At 48.7% G+C, this 20,398-nt stretch overlaps 6 protein-coding genes across 6 annotated transcripts; 4 read left to right on the top strand and 2 right to left on the bottom strand.

Moving 5' to 3' along the window:
- Positions 1–98: 98 nt before the first annotated feature.
- On the top strand, positions 99–5,455 carry HOO65_010303 (Threonine synthase; the record flags this gene model as incomplete). Its single annotated transcript, XM_071005241.1, has 6 exons — positions 99–159; positions 292–3,091; positions 3,472–3,478; positions 3,723–3,755; positions 3,836–4,208; positions 4,290–5,455. 6 exons carry the CDS (start codon positions 99–101, stop codon positions 5,453–5,455), a joined length of 4,440 nt encoding a protein of 1,479 aa, XP_070862125.1.
- Positions 5,456–6,460: 1,005 nt separating this feature from the next.
- HOO65_010302 (uncharacterized protein) lies at positions 6,461–7,885 on the top strand (the record flags this gene model as incomplete). Its single annotated transcript, XM_070999683.1, has 1 exon — positions 6,461–7,885. One exon carries the CDS (start codon positions 6,461–6,463, stop codon positions 7,883–7,885), a length of 1,425 nt encoding a protein of 474 aa, XP_070862124.1.
- A 422-nt stretch (positions 7,886–8,307) lies between these two features.
- On the bottom strand, positions 8,308–10,077 carry HOO65_010301 (uncharacterized protein; the record flags this gene model as incomplete). Its single annotated transcript, XM_071005676.1, has 4 exons — positions 8,308–8,351; positions 8,437–9,586; positions 9,751–9,846; positions 10,036–10,077. 4 exons carry the CDS (start codon positions 10,075–10,077, stop codon positions 8,308–8,310), a joined length of 1,332 nt encoding a protein of 443 aa, XP_070862123.1.
- A 1,430-nt stretch (positions 10,078–11,507) lies between these two features.
- Positions 11,508–12,449, top strand: HOO65_010300 (maintenance-ploidy protein mob1; the record flags this gene model as incomplete). The annotated part of the gene is made up of 4 exons (XM_071006058.1): positions 11,508–11,530; positions 11,693–11,856; positions 11,913–12,140; positions 12,208–12,449. 4 exons carry the CDS (start codon positions 11,508–11,510, stop codon positions 12,447–12,449), a joined length of 657 nt encoding a protein of 218 aa, XP_070862122.1.
- Positions 12,450–13,045: 596 nt separating this feature from the next.
- HOO65_010299 (ATP synthase subunit 5, mitochondrial) lies at positions 13,046–14,396 on the top strand (the record flags this gene model as incomplete). Its single annotated transcript, XM_071005855.1, has 3 exons — positions 13,046–13,189; positions 13,787–14,191; positions 14,283–14,396. The coding sequence occupies 3 exons, from the start codon at positions 13,046–13,048 to the stop codon at positions 14,394–14,396; spliced, it is 663 nt and encodes a 220-aa protein (XP_070862121.1).
- A 429-nt stretch (positions 14,397–14,825) lies between these two features.
- Positions 14,826–19,258, bottom strand: HOO65_010298 (uncharacterized protein; the record flags this gene model as incomplete). Its single annotated transcript, XM_071005277.1, has 7 exons — positions 14,826–15,957; positions 16,030–17,758; positions 17,825–18,542; positions 18,604–18,700; positions 18,783–18,900; positions 19,027–19,065; positions 19,135–19,258. The coding sequence occupies 7 exons, from the start codon at positions 19,256–19,258 to the stop codon at positions 14,826–14,828; spliced, it is 3,957 nt and encodes a 1,318-aa protein (XP_070862120.1).
- Between the last annotated feature and the right edge of the window lie 1,140 nt (positions 19,259–20,398).

Below are 20,398 nucleotides of genomic sequence, written 5' to 3'. Positions count from 1 at the left end.
TGCGTTGCAGGCCTGTGTTAATAACAAGTTAAGAGGGTTATGGATATGCTCTTGTTGAAGAAACGAAGTTGTAGGTAGCTTGGTTTCGTGGTTTAAAAATGGGTCACGTGATTTCGCGTTTTGTCACATCGCATTATGCAGGAACACAAGGACTTGGTAGTGTGTGAGATAACAACCACCAAACACCCAATAGCCTTTAATTATCTACACGATTTTGTTTGCGTGGCTTTAAATATATATGTTTTCTTTTTGTTTGCTTCTTTTTTTCCATGTCCATTACCCGAATAATAGCGGATTCAGATGATGAAGAAGATCAACCTACCAGCGAGGCATTGAGCCCTGGTTCTGGGCCCCCTCCAGCAATACCAGCAGCTCACATGTTTACACATGTAGCCAGCCAGGGTCCAACTCCAGGGTTAAATACTCCTGGTATTCAGGATACTCCTGTCGTTGTTGCTGGCGTTTCCACTCCAAGTCAGGACGCGACAAGGTTAGCATCTGCAAGGAGCAATTCAACCGACCCGGCCTTTTTCGCCGCGTTGTATAGCCGGGAACAACGCGCTGCTCTTGGCCAAGACTCATCTTTAGCATCGGCACTTGGAGCACCTACGACCGCTACGGTAGCTGTTAATCCGGGCTCACAGCAACGTCAAATTCATTGCATATCCGATTTGACTGTTTTGCCCCAAGGTTTAAACAGTGTTGTCAAGCGTGCTGCCGCGTTGAACAGTTTGTCGTCCTCGCTGCAGTCTTGCTCTGTGCCAAAGCAACAGCGTCTTAATAGCACTGCGGATGGCCCCGACGCTCAAAAGCCGCAGAATCTTTCCATATCAACATCTAGCAAATCAACTATCTTGTCAAAGACTGGTACAACAAAAGCCACGATGGATCCCTGGGCGGTTCCCGATACCGATGAATGGATGTGTTCTGGAGAGAAAATGATAAAACCGCCAAGAATGACAACATCGACGCAAAAAAGGAGGCACAACCCAAACTCTCCGGAAGGGTCCCTTGGTGCGTCAGAGAATGTCCACCCACATCTTAGGATAAAGAATCCAAGACGCATTGTCAATAGTATGGCAGATGAGCTATCAACAAGTAGTGCTGGGCTAGAAAATAACAATCTGGGGGTTGTACCTGATATTAGTGCCCTCCAACCAAATATTCCATCAACCGCGTCATATACACCTCATTCTCGCCAAATATACGTAGCGCCCTCAGTCCTTACTGCTTCCCAGCGAGATCAATATCGAGAAGTATCAATCGCACCATCACCGAAAACCGGCAGCGATGCGGATATCAGCTTTGACGATCCTGGCGGTCTATCTGTGAATCTAAATCAGAGAACCTTGGGCGTACATTTGAATGCAGTTCCGTCAAGTTATGCACCAACAGTGCAGTTTTCAACACCATCAGAGTTCGCATCGTCGCGACATAGCCCGCCCATAGAAAATACATTAGTGCTATCATCATTACATCGAATGACGACAGCAGAGGGTTATACAGCTCAAGGTCTAGGAAGAGGCCATGTGCAGGGCGAGATACTGCCCACGCAAGAATACACGCCAGAAAAGCCTAGGAGTGTATCAGAGCTTACGGCTTCTACACCGTTGACTAAAAAACGGAAACTAGACCGATGGCGAGATTCTTCCCCAGACATCATACTTGTTACTGAAGCCCAGGCTCTGATATCAGGTTGCTCTACAAGCGTCTGCACAAACAAATCTCCGGCACAACATGGCGATATAGACTTGCATGCGTTCGACTCCTCACCACCACCACCACCACCCGTCTCAGCTAAGAAGCAACGCAGAATTGCGCCTCGCACTGAAGAAGTAGATGAACTTGCGCAGCCTTACGTTGGCCCTCCACAAAATCTTACTCCTTTAGGGCCGTCTATGCAAAGGCCACCATTAGAACAAAACAATGATGCAAGCAAATGGCAACCTGCCCCTGCTCCGATGGCCGTTATGGAAGTCTCTCGTAGCACGGAGGCAGCCTTGACCCTGAATGCAGAAATAAAACCTGATGGAGTTCAGGTTGAGCCGTCCATCATAGCAGAACAACCGGGGGGAATGGAACCGAAATTAGAGGAACCACCACGGTCTGGCCGATCAGTGCATGATCAGATTGCTGACTCTGAGGACGAAGATGAGAGTGATCCCCCACTAGCGCGACTTGCCCCAGACATAGGTAAGGGAAAAGTTCCGAAGGAGAAGGAGGCGGAGATTCCAGATACCCAATCGTTCTCGCAGCATACATCGGTGTCATTGGTATTAGGAGAGGGGATGATTTACAAAGTTGCAGAGAAAATACAAGCCGAGCAGTCAGTCCCTGAGAAAAAAGAAAAGCCTACAAAAAAGAAGACTCTTAGTAGGAAACAAAAAGCTACGTCTAAGGGACTTCCTGGCAAGAAACATAGAGTCGCCACAACAGTCGCAACAGAAGAGCCACAGAGGCAGATACGCAAGTTGACAGATGTCATTGCGATATCTGATGATGAATCAAATGATGATGATCATAGTTCTACACCAACATCTGCGCCAGTCTCAGCACGGGAACCAGAGCTAGAGCCGGAGGTAAAGCCGGAACCGAAACTTCAACTGAATTCAGAGCCGCAACTTGAATTGCCGGCAAAGACAGCGAAGGGTAAAACTAAGAAATCGATCACCAAAAAGCCTCCTATCAAAAAGGCCAATTCGAAAAAGGGCACTGCCAAATCAAAGAAGTCTGCTACTCCGGATCCTCTACCAGTCGTTGAGGTTCCTTCGTCTAAGCTAGAAACATCGGGACCAGTTGCACCGAGGGGGGATATAGAAATACCACCACCTAACCCTACACCACAAGAATCCGCTGAATCTGCTCCGGTACGGGGCCGCCCAGAGCCAACCATCTCAACGCCCACGACAAAATCAACAGACTCTGCCCCAACACCTAACGATAGACAAGCTACGCTTATGGTGGGCAAACCTAATGCAGAAGCCAGCCAGGCCAAGCCAGTAGTATCTTTGTCGGTCTCGAAGCCGGTGTATCGTGTGGGGCTGAGCCGGAGAAGCCGTATTGCGCCGCTGCTCAAGATTGTGCGCAAGACGTGAGTGAGACCTCCTAGCGCTAGAAGCTGAGAAGTTAAAGCGATCAGATTGCTTAGCCGGATCTCACTGCCTCTAGCTAGAAGACAACCTTTGAATGGGGAAATCTCTACTATCAAAAAGTCAGGTCATTAATTGTTCGTATGACTCTTTATTTGATTTTCTCTGCTTGAATAAATCCCGTTCACATGTTTTTTTTTTCTATTAAAGTGGGGAGTAAATTAATGGGGTGCGGGGTGGAGGGGAAAAACCCGCTGTTTTTACAGGGCTTATAGAGGGGTCTTTAAGAGTTGACAGGCTTCTAAGCCAGCTGCATAGTTGGGTCACACCATACTTAGGGGGTCATAGCCGCCTATTTGAGGCATGCTTAGAATTAGTCTAGCGGCATTGTCAGTATTGAAGGGCCGAATCTCGGAAGGGATTAGTTTTTGATATTTACGCTCATTATTTCTCTTTAGCTTTTTTTTTTTAATTATTTTTCCACGAATTGACGATCATCCCTTCATCAAACGAATCTGTCTATCCGCCTTGTTACTTGCTCGTTGCCGTTTTTCCGTTCTAATCTTTGCAGCATCTCCCTGTCCTTCTCTTCCGATAATGGCAGCTAACGGTTCAACACACACACGCTCGCAGCGCTATCTTAGCACTCGCGGCGAGGACACCGACGTGCGTGGGCTCTAAGTTCATTGTCTTTTGCTACATCCTAGTAGGGCTCTGCTAACAATTCTGTATACGCTTCTATATAGCTGTCCTTCGAGGAAGTCGTCCTCAAGGGTCTGGCCACTGACGGTGGCCTGTACATCCCCGAGACTATCCCGACTGCTAGCAACTGGGAGTCTTGGAAGGACCTCTCTTTCTCTGACCTGGCCTACGAGATTCTGTCGCTGTACATCTCGTCGTCTGAAATCCCTGCCGCAGATTTGAAGGGCATCATCAATCGCTCATATGATACTTTCCGCCACCCCGACACCACCCCTCTGGTTCACCTGAAGGGCAACCTACACCTACTGGAGCTGTTCCATGGGCCCACCTTTGCCTTCAAGGACGTCGCCCTCCAGTTCCTAGGCAATCTGTTTGAGTACTTCCTGGTGCGGAGGAACGAGGGCAAGACTGGCGCCGGTACGTATTTTGGTTCTTAGTCTGCCCTCTGCTATCCAACTCTCTATACTAACCACTGATCAATCGCTCTGCTTTGCGCAGATCGCCACCACTTGACTGTTGTTGGTGCCACCAGCGGTGATACTGGCTCAGCTGCCATCTACGGTTTGCGCGGTAAGAAGGACGTTTCTGTCTTCATTCTCCACCCTAAGGGTCGCGTCAGTCCCATTCAGGAAGCCCAGATGACCACTGTTCTAGATGCCAATGTGCATAACCTGGCTGTGGCTGGCACGTTTGATGATTGCCAAGACACCGTCAAGGCCTTGTTCAACGACCCTGAGATCAACGCTACCTTGAACCTGGGTGCCGTCAACTCCATTAACTGGGCTCGCATTCTTGCCCAGATTGTATACTACTTCCACTCCTACTTTGCTCTTGCCAAGCAGTCTGATGCGTTCAAGCTGGGCGACAAGGTGCGCTACGTCGTGCCCACTGGCAACTTTGGCGATATCCTGGCCGGCTACTTTGCTTTCCGTATGGGCCTGCCGGTCGAAAAGCTGGTCATTGCCACCAACGAGAACGATATTCTGGACCGCTTCTGGAAGACTGGCCGCTATGAGAAGCAGGACTCGAGCCCTTCTGCCGCTTCCTCCGAGGCTAAGCAGGACGCCAGCGGGGTCAAGGAAACTCTTTCACCCGCTATGGACATCTTGGTTTCTTCCAACTTTGAACGTCTGATGTACTTCCTTGCCTACGAGTATGCTGCCGCTGCTGGCATGGACGAGGAATGGAACCGCAAGCAGGCCGGCCAAGAGGTTTCCAAGTGGCTCTCTGACTTGAAGACCAAGGGTGGCTTTGGTCCTGTGTACGACGACCTACTAGGATTTGCCCGCCGTGATTTTAGCTCTGAGCGCGTCAATGATGCCCAGACCTCTGCTACCATTAAAAGCATGTACGACGCTGTTGGCTACGTCTTGGACCCTCACACCGCCGTCGGTGTGACTGTGGCTGAGCACTCGCTGGCTGATGCCAAAGATGTGCCCCACATCTCGCTGTCAACTGCTCATCCCGCCAAGTTCGCCGGTGCTGTCGAAGATGCCCTCAAGAACACCGAGAACTTCGATTTTGCTACCAAGGTACTCCCCCAGGAATTCATTGGCCTGGAGACCCGCGAGAAGAGAGTCACGGACGTAGAAAACAGCTGGACTGTTGTCCGCGACATTGTGCGGAAGCAGGTCACTGAGGAGCTGGCTAGCGCTAGTGCATAAAATGCGATACTTGTGGGCAAAGGCAAAGGTTGATTGTAATTTTTTTTCTTTTTTTTTCTTCAATATCTGAATACATCTTAGACTGACTGGCATGACACAAAATGTCCAATATACTTCTTTTCTATGAAAGGGCTAACCGGGGTAAGTAGACTCTAACCACTTGAATGTGCTACAAAGTATCTGTCAGTTAATGACAAGATTAACACTGCAGATCTTTGTACTACAAACGATCGTAATCTTTGTCTCTCGTTTGTTTGCTTCTAAATATAATATGTCTTCTTCTTTTTATCTGTTTTGAGGAACGGAACTCTAGAAATATAAAGCAGGGGCGAGGCAAAGAAAGACACTAAAAACCACGCTGCTAGACAAAGAAAGGTGAGTGCCGGTGTCTAAGAACAAGGAAAACGATAGAATCTGCATGGCTTGGAGTCAAAGAGCCTAAAGACGCACGTAGTCAGAATATCAAAGAAGCTTTTTATAGCCCAGAAACTTCTTGAATTTTGAGAGGGTAGTGCAAGTTCCCGAGTCAACATTTGGGATGCACTGGTGATATGATATATCAAGGGGCTGCGTGCCTCATGAGAGAGCTTGTCAGGCCTAACATTCTCTCGTTTCCTATGGACTACATTTTTTACCAATATCGTTACTCTTTATTTACCTCCTTTCTGCTGATCAAATATCCATCCTTTCTCGAAGTCTTCGAGTTGAAATTCTCAATTTGTTTCAATGGTCTCTACCGCCCAATCAAACCTAGCTTCTGCTGAGAGATTGATGCAGTCTATACATCCGCCAAGTAGCCATATGGGGTCTCATATCAGTTCACAATCTCAAGACGTCTTGGGCTCTCACTCTAAGCTAGCTTATGTCCGGCCTTGCTTTAATGTTCCTGAGTACAGCGGTGAAGGCAGTTTAGAAAGCCAGGTGAAAAGTACAGGCAGCTTGCCGTGGAAGCACCCCGGTGCCCAAGAACGCAACTACAGTATCAAGCCGCAACCCGTCCTTAAAATGGTGACAGACCTTCCGTCTAGTCGCTTGGCAGTCCCTTCGCCAGATACGCCTCCCCATCTCCGCCTACCAAAGCTACGGTACAACCCATATAAGCAAGACCCCACCGCTTTGAGTCCGCTCAGGATCTCCCCTCACGGCCAGATGCCGTCTGACCCGTGGCTAACGGAAAGTCTTCCACCTCGGCTTTACGATACGCCTATTGACTGGAACATGGTCCGTCAGACGTCTATGCAGCGATCACTTATCAATCCTTTTGCCGAGCCCCGTCGGCGCAGAGTCACCCGTGAGATGCTTCAGTTGCACATTCCACCCGAGACTTGGTATGGCGCCGGACTAGCCTGTTCTATGCCTGGCCATCCAGAAAGCGATGTCCCGACTTCCGCATGGTCGCCCAGTATGATGGTATCCTCAATGAGTGGCGCACTTCATGCTTTAAGGAGCCCAATCAGAAATGCATGGAGCCCAGTATACACTAAGGAGGAGCTTTTGCGGCAGCAGGAAGAGCAAGCTCCACGCACATTTTTGGGAGACGTGCGGAAAATGCTGTCGTCATTTTGGAGGAGCCCAAAGCAAGCGCTTCCACCTCCTACATACCCAAGACAGGGCAGAAGACAAAACAAGAGGCAGTCCGGGCGTCTGGAGCGTCGACAGAAACAAAAAAAGGCTTCCCAGGCTAAAAACATGGGGGCTAATGCGAAAGGGAATGTATGCCTCCCACAGGATAATTGTATGCGGCCTGCGTATCCTAGCCTTGGCCGTGTGGGAGTCGACATGAATGTGCGGAAATCTGCCCCATTGCCCTATTCCATTCCCAGAAAGCTCCAGGAGGCGACGGCAGATACTCACTTTAATATCGAGCCTAATAGCTCTACAGTCTCATCGCCTCCTCGGCCCCAGCCCCTGTCTCAACTCCCCGCAGAATATAATTCTAGCCTAGGCCAACACGCCTCTACTAGGCATACATCCGCTCATCTTGTAAATGACTCCGACACTACGTTGTACGGCTCCCGCTTCAATCCATCTTATAAGCGCCGTTATAGCTCCCGGACACCTACTCGGACTCTACGCGCTACCACTACTGCAAAATCCATCAATTGCGCCGTCTCCACGCCCGAATTAAGTCGCCAGGCTATTTTTCACACTGTCAAGCGTGCCGCAATGTTCATGCGGGCTGATCGGCGGGACGATGCTCACGAGGCCATGAAAACAATTCGCCAGTGGCTTGAGCAGCACCAAGTACAGGACTTCCTAATTGCGGTGGGAGTCTGGGCTACGGTGGTAGTGCTACTAAAGTGGCTGGATGTCTCCCCACCGACAATAGCTAGGACAGCTCCGACTAGGGCGGAGGTATTCAAGGACTGGGGTTTTAGCTATGTGCGTGTTTCGGAAAAGCGCTTATGGTCGGTCGGTGAACAGCAATGAGGGAGTGCGTGGCATGCAAGAATAGAACTGGCATAGAATCAACATAAAGCATAATCATAAATACTGGAGTCAAGTTAAAGTTAAAGTAGATATAAGCATGCATAACATGTTTCGGACAAGACCAAGTAAAAGCGGTACAAGTTGGAGTCTTTAGCTGTCAAAAAGACTAAGGAGAGAGTATGTAGAAGAGTCTTAGCTCAAGACATGGCAAGGTGGACAAGGAGGAGGAAGAGAGGGTGGTCAAAGGGAATCAAAGAGATGGAAGTGGAGGTTTGTTGACAGAGTAGAAAAAGTCCAAGAGAAGTTGTAATACAAGTAACGGAAGGGATGGTGAGAGAACAAAGAATTACAGTTCAGCGATTCCCACATGTCTTGAGGCCAACAGAAGAAGTGCAGGTCGTTGCAGCTTTTTCAGTAGTTGTTTAGATGCCCAAGGTGAACTCAACACCGACATCGATCTCACGAGCTAGAAGAATTACAAGAGTTAGCAGCTAGGAACATTCTCAAATAGCATAACTGTACAGCAATCAGCTGTTACATAATTTACTTACCCATCTTGACAACCTTGGACAGCTGCACGGCCTTCTCGGCCGCGTTCTGGAGATCGTCGATGGAGAAGATCTTGAGGCCGGAATCGTTGATCAACTTGCGGGCAGCCTCCATGTTGGTACCGTTTAGGCGAGCAATGATGGGGATCTTCAGGTCCAGTTCCTGGACAGTCTGAATCAGACCGTTGGCAATGGCATCGCAGCGGACGATACCACCAAAGATGTTGACGAAGATGGCGGTGACCTTAGGGTCGCTAGTGATGAGCTCAAAAGCCTCCTTGATAGCGGCAGGGGTAGCACCACCACCAACATCCAGGAAGTTGGCAGGCGAGCCACCGTTCAGCTTGATGATATCCATGGTGGCCATGGCCAGACCAGCACCGTTGACCAGGCAGCCAATGTCGCCGTCAAGCTTGATGAAGTTCAGGCCGGAAGCAGCGGCACGGACCTCATCGGGGTCCTCCTGGGTGGTGTCACGCCACTCAAAGACCTCCTTCTGGCGGAAGTCGGCATTGTCGTCAAAGCCGAACTTAGCATCCATGCACATAACTTCGTGGTCTGAGGTCTCGGAGAGAGGGTTGATCTCGATTTGAGTGGAGTCCTTCTCAAGGAAGATCTTGTACAGCTTCTGAATGGTATCCTTAGCCTGCTCAATGCACTGAGTAGAGAATCCCAGCTTGGTGGCAATATCACGGGCAATCTCGTCGGTAACGCCAACATTGATGTCAATGAAGTTGGTGTTGATGGCCTCAGGGGTCTCCTTGGCAACGGTCTCGATGTCCATACCACCCTGCGATGAAGAGACAATAACGGGCTTCTGAGTGGCACGGTCCATGAGGATTGCCAGGTAGAACTCACGACGAGCAAACTTGCGCTCGCAGATGTAGACAGCGTTGCACAGACGACCCTGGGCGCCGGTCTGCTTAGTGACCAGCTTGTGGCCAATCATCTGGCCAGCAAACATCTCAGCCTCAGTAGGAGAGTAGATAATGCGGACACCGCCCTTCAGGCCGTTATCAAAGGTACCCTTACCACGGCCACCGGCTAGGACCTGGGCCTTGATGACGAGATCGCCGGTGCCGATATCCTGGGCAACAGCCTTAGCCTCAGCGGCAGTCTTGGCAACAGAGCCCTTGGGGACCGAGATTCCATACTAATAGCGGGTAACAAGAGACGCAGGTCAGTTATTAGGATTTTCTGCTTTGCTTCGTTGTGGGGACGCTGCTCGGGAGTTCGAAAGATAGATAGATCTAGGACCAATTGCGAGCAATTGAAGGCTATATGGCTCTATTAGGCGGTAGGGGTGGCTTAGCATACCTGGCGAAGGAGGTCGGCCGAGAGATACTCGTGGATAGACAGGGCGCGGCGCTGCTGAGAAGCACCGGGAAGTCTGATAGCCGAGCGAGCGGCGAACTATAGTACCAGTTGGCAAATTGTTAGCAAAAGCTACTCCGAGAGCCATCCACATAAAGCCGAGGCTCGCTCAGCTTCGCGATGTCCCCGAGACGGTCCCATTCTCTTTAGCCGACAAAACAGCTATTCTCCATGGTGGCGTCACCGAGATTAAACTGCGGCGGCAGTTGCTGAATTTTCCACTCGTACCTGCGAAGTTCTAAGAGCGGATGCGACACGGCTAGAGAACATTTTGAAAAGCAAAAAAGAAGTGCAACCAACAAATAAAAAAAATTAAAAAAATGAACTGATGAGAGGAAAAGATCACAATGTGCAAATGCGATTCGCGCGAAGAGATCAAAAAAAAAAGAGAAGAAAAAAAGAAGGAAGGAAAAAAGGCGACAAAATTCGGGAGGAAGAGAGAAGAAAGTGGATGTACGGAAGAACCACCAACCGACCAGAAAACTAGGAAGGAAGCAACTTTGGCAAGTGAATACTGAAAGCAATTGTCTGATTTTATTAACTGGAACCTCGCAGCTTAATCTTTCTTCTAGCCGGTCCTTCTTTGCCTTCCTATTACTGGGACTATCTACACGACCACATACAAACTGCAAAGGTTCCCTAGGCAAATGCATGTTTAGGAATTGCCTTCTTGCCGTCTGCTCTCCTTCCATCCTTCGGTTCTATGGCGTTTTTTCTTTAGTATTGCTATCTTTTACTCGGCTTTTTGTGCTACCGTGCCGCTGATACTACACTCTCTGTTGTTGCTTCCTGCTTTCTTCCTCGCTTCTTGTTCTGCCGTTTCCTCTCTCCCGTAGGCTCTCACTGTGATTCGTCTGCCAAAATATGTCAGGCCATGGTCAACCCTCTATCTTCTAGGCGGGTTTTTCCGACCCTAGGTCGACAGAGCGAAGCCTGTGTTAGCCTGTTGGCCAGTGGGCGGTGGACAGTGAGTAAGGGGTGGCCTATGCTATGTACCGTCCTGTAAGTATATGGTACATCAAGTGCACGGCCAACAACTACTCTTGAGCCGCAGCTTTGGCCGCTGACTAAGCTACCCCACCCCACTACTTTTTCTTGCTCTGAACTTTTTTCTGGCTGGCCATTCAGCCCTTTCAAACGCTCAGCTCCATAAAACCCCTCAACCCCAAACCCCAAACCCCAAACTACAGCAATAGCTCCAAATCTGGCAGTTGGTAAACATGCCCCAGCCTTAGGTGCTCTCCGCCTTCTCATGAAATCCACAGAGTACGTAGTTACATAATACAAAATACATAATACACAAATACACACAAGCATGCATCTATACAACTCTTAGTGATTTGTTTGGCAGTAATATCTGAGCTTTCGCAGCCTACCTTACTCTATTTATTCTCTTGTGCTCTGATTTCTCCTGTCGCTCGGTCTTCTTTCCAGTCCTTATTATCCCTCCTCATTGATACCTTGGTATGTCTTCGTGTTGCCATGCCCTCACCTCACCGCTGTCTTATCTTTGATTGCCCATCATGTGCTGGCTCTGACGACAGCGCCAACCAGTGGTGTAGTACCACGCCCAGTTCTAAGCGCATCATTGTCAAGTTTAATATGTAATCTAACGCTCGCTTTTTAGTTTTGCGCTGTATATTCGTCCAAATCACATCATCATTTAACCTGCTATTCGCCCGCCGACTCGGACTTACATAATGGCTTCTTTTCTCACTACAGTGTCAGTGCCCCTCTATTGCGCTTCTTTCAGCTCTGGCCATGGGTGTGGACTTGTTGCAAGATCGATGGACTCCCAACGATCACTACACCGACTGTAAAGAGGCCGTGCAAGCAAATATTTGTATCTCAATTGATGGCCCTCTCAACTCACACCCAGCTGTAGTAACCAACGTACCCGTCAGCAATTTCGGCCCCGTGCTGGAAAAGGCGGCGGCACCAGTCATCAGCTGCGCCAGTATGCCGAAGCAACCTTGGGTGGCGGTAGTCTCCGCAAGATTGTAAAACTTCCTGAGGGCGAAGACGAAAACGAATGGTTGGCTGTAAATAGTGAGTTCACCCAGATTTTCGTTATCACTTCTTGATGAAGCTAACGCTCTAATAAGTGGTTGACTTTTACAACCAAATCAACCTATTGTATGGTGCCATTACCGAGTTCTGCTCCCCTCAGTCCTGCCCCGAAATGAAAGCTACAGACGAGTTCGAGTATCTTTGGCAAGACAATGAAAACTACAAGCGCCCTACCAAGATGTCGGCACCCGCATATATCGAGCAAATGATGGGGTGGGTTCAGAGCAACATTGATAACGAACAAATCCTGCCCAGTCGTATTGGTATGCTTCCATTTCAAATTTGAATCGGCCTTGTGACGCCATTTATAGCTAACTCAATATCATACAGGTGTTCCTTTTCCCAAGTCGTTTCCATCTCTTGTGCGCCAGATATTCAAGCGCATGTACCGTGTTTATGCGCACATCTATTGTCACCATTACCCTGTTATTCGTGAGCTAGGCCTAGAGCCGCATCTCAACACTAGCTTTAAGCAGTACGTGCTCTTCATCGACGAGCATCACCTGGCTAGCGGACGTGATTACTGGGGCCCACTGGGCGATTTGGTGGAGAGCATGCTGCGCAGTGACTGAAGATGACTGAGAACGACTGAAAATTAGATTCATGCAGAAGCTGGGGTCATCAAGCTATCTTCATGAAGTGGTGAGAAGGACATGCATGAGTTTGGTAATTGGGTGGGATGCACAGGCATAGGCGTTCAACGGGGTTTCTTTCGAATGGGCCATTGGATCTTCCTTTTTTTTCATGTCTCTTTTAGTCTTGACTGACTGTTGGTTTGGATGAAAAATCCGACTACTTCACAATTGATAGCTTAGGAGATGGTACATAAATAGAATTATCATGGAATGGAGTGTGGAATGTTAAAGTGAAATCACATATAGGAATCGAACTAATGACGCTGTGATCACTGAAGGCAATTCAGCCTGTATTATGTCAGCCACAGCCTTGTCGATTTTGTGTTTGGATGGATGCCTTACTAGCAAGGTATCCACTCAAAATTCCGAAGACTTCCTAAAGTGATTCCGGGCTTCAAGGATCTCTTCACCACCCTCTCACGAGACGACGACGACGACGACGACGACGACGAAGACCACAACTTTACTTCACTCTTCTTCCTCTCCCTGTTTCTCTCCTTTCTTTTTTCCCTCTCTCCGAGTTTTCAGCCAAGATGTTGTCGAGACAGGCCTTCCGTGTTGCCCGTGTGGCTGCCCCCGCCCGGGCTCAGGTTCGCACCTATGCCGCCGCTGCTGTGGCCGATTCTAAGCCCCCTGTTGCCGTGTTCGGCCTCGATGGCACATATGCCTCTGCTCTGGTACGGATTTCCCTTCCCTTCCCTTCATATAAGTGGCGTTGGTTGGTGTTGAGATTGGTTCAACGCTCCCCCAAACGGGGGAAGCGAGATAATGACTTTGAGCTTGGTGGATGGAGTCAATTAAGGTGCAAAAAGTTTCAGCGCGATAGCAATCTCAATTCTGCTACAGGCAATTCAATTCGATAATCGACACTCAATTGCACCTGCCACAATTCCCCCATGGACAGCAGGAACTGAAATTCGCACAATCTTCACAAGAAAAAAAAGAGGGAAAAAAATACCAGAAAAATACAATAAAACATAGCATCGAGCTACCAAATCGCCAAGTCCAATTATCATATTCATTTCCGATAAACCAAGACTCTCGACTAAGCCACAAACCCTGATATCACCCAGTTGAAGCCAAGCCCGGTTGAACAGGATTACTGGCAGGCCGTTTGAGCTCTGCATATGCCAATCAGCCAAGGAAGAAAGCACATGACGGACGAAACTTTGTTTTCAACGACCATTCGCCTCATTAGCCATACCATAGCTTGTCAATCTACTAAGAAATTGCAAATCCCAGATGCTAACTCTATATTCGACCATACTTTATAGTACACCGCTGCCGTCAAGACCTCGTCTCTCGATGCCACCGCCAAGGCCGTTGCCTCTCTGGATTCTCTGTTTGCCAAGGATAGCAAGCTGGGCACCGTCCTGTCTGCGCCCACCCTGAGCGACTCTGACAAGTCCTCCATCATTACCGAGCTTCTTAAGGCTGCTGGCACCTCGGATGTTACCACCAAGAACTTCCTGGATGCGCTGGCTGAGAACAACCGCCTGAACCTGCTCGAGGGCGCCCTCTCCAAGTTCTCCATCCTTATGGCTGCTGCCCGCGGTGAGGTCGAAATGACTGTTACTTCTGCCCAGCCCCTGGAGAACAAGCTGCTGAACCGTCTGGAGTCTGCTGTTACTAAGTCAGCGTACGTTAGCAAGGGCCAAACTCTGAAGGTCAAGAACGAGGTACGTGTCCATAGAGGTCTCAAGCTGCATATTGGCGAGCGCTTGTTTTATCTCCAAAATCTTGTGCCTGTGTTAACAAATCTATCCGCAGGTTAACCCCGACATCCTGGGTGGTCTGATCGTTGAGATTGGTGACAAGACCATTGATCTGAGTGTATCGGCCAAGGTTGCCAAGATGAACAAGCTCCTCACTGAGTCTCTGTAACTCGAGAATTGACGAAGGAGGCTTAAAACTTGTTGTATTTACTTAGTTGTGTTAACTTAACTCTACTACCCCTAACCTTCCACACTACTGTTACTACTATTGCTTTGTCCCGGCCTGATCACATACATATTGGTAGACGACGCTCGATTCTTGGCAATAGTGTATCGACGTTTTGTTTGTCATTACTCTTTGCCCATGGAAAAAATAGAGCTTTTCCCTAGTATCGTTGAGGCTTTCGCGTAGAGGCATATCAAAGAATGAAGTTGAATATTGGCATAACTACAAAACGTTCTAGATTTTTCTAAAAAGAGAACCCGACACAAAACTTGTGAAAGAAAATCAAGCAATGCTTGCAGAGGACAAAGGAACGAGAAACATCCGTCCTAATGTACCTAAACCCATTGATGTTGATATTCGTAGATCCCCGTCTCAGTCTTCAGGGCCCACCTCAAACATGCTAGTTTTCTTGGTTGTGTTGATGCTGAGGCCAGAAGTCTGCCGATTAAGGCCAGTCCTATCAGCAATGGTGAAGTTTCCGTTAGTGGAAATTCCAGAGCCAACAAAGAGGGAAGAACTATCCCCTCCAACAACCACTTCGTCTGTTGCAATAACAACATCATTACCATTGGCAGTAGATCCGTTGGTATATATGTTAGTAGAGTTGCCAGCATAGGTGCCAGCCGAGTTACTAGCATAAGTTCCTGTAGAGTTGCCAGCAGAGTTGCCAGCATAGGCGTCAGCAGAGTTGCCAGCATATGTTCCTGAAGGGTTGTCAACATGAACACCTGCAGAGTTGCCGGCAGAGTTACCAGCATAGGCGTCAGCAGTGTTATCAGCATAGGTTCCTGTAGAGTTGTCAACATGGACACCTGCAGAGTTGCCAGCAGTGGTGCCAGCATAGGCGTCAGCAGTGTTGTCAGGATAGGTTTCTGAAGGGTTGCCGACATGAACATCTGCAGCGTTGCCAGCAGAGTTGCTAGCATAGGTTCCTGTAGAGTTGTCAACATGGACACCTTCAGAGTTGCCAGCAGTGGTGCCAGCATATGTTCCTGTAGAGTTGCCAACATAGACATTTCCACAGTTGCCAGCAGTGTTATCAGCATAGGTTCCTGTAGAGTTGTCAACATGAACACCTGCAGAGTTGCCAGCAGTGTTGCCAGCATATGCTCCTGTAGAGTTGCCAACATAGACATTTCCACAGTTGCCAGCAGAGTTGCCAGCATAGGTGTCAGTAGAGTTGTCAACATATATGCCGTTTCCGTTAGCAGTGTGATTGGAGAAAGTATCTCTATCCAGATTCCCCTCCGCATTATTGGAGGGTGGTTCACGGGGGACTGCGTTCTTAATGGTCTTGGACACGCTGATACAACTATTCTGGTCCTCTCTCATTCCCGACTTTGACGAAGGCTCATTGTCAAAGTCACTTCGGGCGCCAAGAGAACGCGAGGATGATACTCGCTGAAGCTCGGTGTGGCTTTTAGGCAAATGTCGATGCACTGTATCGTCGAAGTAGTGAGACATAGCTTGGTCGGTAGTCTTAGGTGTCATGGGCAATGCCGCACTGAGGCTATTGTAGAGCATATGCGTTAGCAGTCTTGAAATCTCCTTGAAACGTCTTGAGTCGTAGTCTTACCAACTATCATGAATCAGGCGGGCAACCAAACCTGTCCAGCCTGTTTGGTGGCAAGCACCCAGACCACGTCCCGTATCACCGTCAAAAAATTCGTAGAACCAGATATGTTCGGACCAGTGCTTGTCAAAGTCCAAAATAGAATTGCCGCCATTGGTGCTTCGGCGGCCATTTTCGTCACGCAAAAAGATACTGAGTAGTCTGCGCCGCAGCTCGTCAGCGACTTGGCCCAAGTGCATACTTTCGAGAACTTTTTTGTTGCGTCCCTCCTTGGTGCTCATGCAGTCAACGCGGAAATCAGATCCGTAGAACAGGTGGAAGCGCTGCAACGATTCAATAAGCAGGAAGTTGACACAGAGCCAGATAGGGCCACGCCAATTGCTATTACCCCCAAAGAGACCTGAATCTGAATCTCCAGGGACATACGATACGCCAAAGGTCTGGCCATTGACTTCCATTGTCACAGGATTAGCTTGGTGGAACTTGCTCAGAGAACGGATGCCATGATCCGAAAAGAACTCATTTTCATCCAGCATGCGCTTGAGGATTTTGGACAAACGGTCCTTGCTGACAATTGACAGTAGTATGCGGTTTTGGTTGCCACGCTTTGCTATGCTAGCCATGTTACGCTCAGCCAAATCGCAGCGGTTTTTAGTGAACCACTCAATACGCTTCTTAAAAGCCGGGAGCTTTTCGATTAGCTCCGGCTCGAGGGTTAGAGTGGCATAGAGCGGGATCAAGCCAACAAGCGATCGAACAGGAAGCTGCTTAACCCACGGAGCACCCCAAGAAATAGCATCATAGTAGAAGCCGTCCTCGTCATTCCACAGCGAAGTTTCTCCAGCCTGCCCAGCGCGGAAGGTCATGGCATCGCTAATCATAATGAAATGCTCAAAGAACTTGTTGGCGATATCTTCGTAGATAGTGCGATGCTTTGCCAGTTCTAGCGCAATGTTGAGCATAGACAGGCAGTAAAACGCCATCCAGCCTGAGCTATCAGCCTGCTCTAGCACACCACCGGTAGGCAGGGGTTCAGAACGATTGAATAAGCCAATGTTATCGAGGCCCAGGAAGCCTCCTTCAAAAACGTTCTTGCCGTCAACATCTTTGCGGTTAACCCACCAGGTGAAGTTAAGCAACAGCTTCTGGAAGACTCGTTCGAGGAAGTCGAGGTCCTGCCGTTCGTACATTTTCCGTTCAATCTTGAACACTCGGAAAGTAGCCCAGGCATGAACAGGGGGGTTAACGTCGCTAAAATTCCATTCGTATGCTGGGATCTGGCCATTAGGGTGACAGTACCATTCACGTGTAAACAGGTCGAGCTGCTTCTTAGCAAACTCGGGGTCAATCATAGCTAACACGATGCAGTGAAAAGCACTATCCCAGGCAGCAAAGAACGGGTACTCCCATGAATCCGGCATAGACAGGATGTCATCGCAATGCATGTGACGCCAGTTCTGGTTGCGGATGTTCTTTCGGCTCTCGGGTGGCGACGGGTTGGTAGCATCGCCATTAGCCCATTCTTTCCAGACAAAGTGATAGTGCTGCTTAGTCCACATCATGCCAGAAAAGGCCTTGCGTTGGATTTGTCGCATTTCATAAGGCATGCTATGAGGGATTAAGGACTCATAGAACTCGTTGGCTTCATTCAGACGCAAGGAAATGAGGTCGTCGATTTCTGCTTCCTCTTCCTCTCTGATATCACCGTTCTTGCTCAAGCGGAAACGAACAACTAGAGTCAATCAGCTGTTAATATGTAACAAGTGTCTGAGTAAAATCAGCAAGGGGCGCAACTTACCAGCGCACTCTCCTGGTCGCACACCACCATCCTCTGTAAATTGATACCAGGCAGCAAGCTTGGTGCCCTGTTGAGCAGGATTGACCGCTTCTTCCTCGCCGTTGACAACATAGCGATGGAAAGCATCCTTAACATAGGGCTGTTTGTTGTCAAAGTTGTACAATCGTTTGGTGTTGGTTTCGTTTTCGGTGAACAGCATTTTAGGAACCACGTCATCGGTTGGATTTTCAGGTCCCTCGGTGCTGTTTTGCAAACTGGGTTCTTTCTGTGCCTTTTGCTTAACGCCAGGGGAGGGGGAAAACAAGACGTATCGCCGGCCAATGTCGGGGCAGGTAATTTCAGCCCGGCCAACGCCGGGGCAGATAGGTTCATCAGTTTTGTCCTTGAAATATCTAGCGTTAGGTTTGGCTGCGTTGCTCTCTTCAGTAATACCCCACGACCACGTATTACGGAACCACACGTGCGGTAGGATATGAAGTTCAGCGGGCTCAGGGCCGCGGTTGAAGGCGATCACCCGAAATACCATTTCTTCAGGGTCATCAGTGTCCTTGGCAAACTCGATTTCAATGTCCCAGTATTTGTCGTCCTCAAATATGCCTGTGTCGAGAAGTTGGTACTCGGGTTCCTGTTTACCGCGGCGAGCATTTTCTGCAATGAGATCCTCATATGGAAACTCATTTTGGGGGTACTTGTACAGGAACTTCATGTACGAATGGGTCTAGAGCAGAGGTGTTAGTCTTGATAACGTAGTGTATATAGCATTGCTCTCCCAAACTCACTGGCGTATTGTCCACATGGAAATGCGCTTCTTTGATGCTCTCACCATGATTTCCCTGTGGATTCGACAATCCAAATAGTCTTTCCTTTAGAAATTTGCTATAGTCATTGGGTTAGTCGTCCATACCATCAGATAATGGATGCTAGTCACGGGGCGCGCCAAGGTTAGTATTCTGCTTACTCTTTGCCATTCCAGAATGCGAAGGCAATGTTTTGTCGTCCATGGCTATCGCAAACACCGGCAATGCCGTCTTCGCCCCAGCGGTATGTCCTAGAGCGGGCATCGTCATGTGTAAAATCTGGATGAGGAAAGAGAAAGGTCAGAAGATAGACATCAAGATAAGAGCTTGTAGATCAAGTATAGGGTCTTTAACCCTATTCCTGTGTGTAGTGTTGCGAAATTGGCGGGGAAACAAGCTACTTACAGCTCCAAGCATCACCATCTGCACTGTAATCCTCACGCACTGCAATTGAGAAATCTTAGCTGAGAGTCCCTAAATTTGGTATGAAATTAGCACCGCAATTGCGCTCACCTGTAGCCCACTGGCGCTCAGAAACATAGGGACCCCATCGTTTCCAATACTTGATCTTTTCTCGGTCTTCACGCAAACGAAGCTCCTCATTGGAGACCTGGCTCCAAGATTCGGTGATGACCATGATGAGGGCCAAAGAGAAGGCAATTTGTCTTTTGCTGGGAGAGAAAGAAATAAGAAACGAGAAGGAAGAAGAAGAAGGCGGAGGGAAGACACGAAAATTAAAATGAAAAAGATAAAGGATCAGGAAATGGTGGCGACTTCGTGCTTTGTGCAGTGTAGTCAAGGCGATTATAGGGACCTCAGGAGGGACTGAAGGGGCTTGATAAGAGGAAAAGGAAAGGAAGGGCTGCACGGAAAAAGGGAGTCCCGAATGATTGATCAGCGGGAAAAGACGAGCGAAGAATAAAACGAGCGAGAAAGGGAGAAGGAGGGAAGGCTAGAAGGGGTGGTCTACGGTTTAGATATTCTGCTTCTTCGGGCCAGCCATTATCTAGAAACGGATATGGGCACAGGCTCAAACGTGCCTAGCTTCTAGCCTAGCATGCTATCTAGGCTTAGCGTATGGCATCGAGCATGGTGGAGGGGTTGAGCGGGGGAAACAATAAGAGCCCAAGGCTAAAGGATAGGGAAAACAGAATATAGGCTGTTCTTGGCTCTACAGTCTACAGGCCGCGCGATACAGTACGGGAATATTTCATTTTCTTGGGCAAGCAAATATATGACAGAAACTCGTACATTACGGACACATCAAACTACGCACAGGACATGCACGTACGGATGTACACACGTGCATACAAAATGCCATAGAGATACGTATGTATAGGCGACAAGTACGTACAGACCCACGTACAGATGAGACCTAGTGATGTTGATGAGTTGTCATATCCTAGCTCAAATGAGAGAGAAGGGAGTGGAAGACGGGCACTCGCTCAAAAGACTCGAAAGGCCATCATCCATCCATCCACTTGAGAACTGTCTACCATGGTTCCAGCCCAGCTATCTACGCTGCAGACAATCCGCCACTATGCAGTCAAGTCGCATGCCATGCAAGGCGAGATAAGTCTCCCAAATCTGCCTCCCACATGTGAATAGATACTACCCATACCGTCATACTGTGTATACCATATAGTATTCATTTATAAAATAATTACACACATGTACACATACTGATACAAAGAAGTGCTTCAATTATGTGCACTGGAACCCTGTAAGCACTTCATCCTTGGCCGGAACCGTGACAAATCTGGCCGTCCTCGCACAA

The sequence above is a fragment of the Ceratocystis lukuohia genome (assembly GCF_044167205.1).
Source record: "Ceratocystis lukuohia strain C4212 chromosome Unknown Supercontig1_pilon, whole genome shotgun sequence".
Lineage (NCBI taxonomy): Eukaryota > Fungi > Ascomycota > Sordariomycetes > Microascales > Ceratocystidaceae > Ceratocystis > Ceratocystis lukuohia.
The sequence above is the reverse complement of the archived record's forward strand: the minus strand, read 5'-3'. Positions and strand labels throughout refer to the sequence as shown.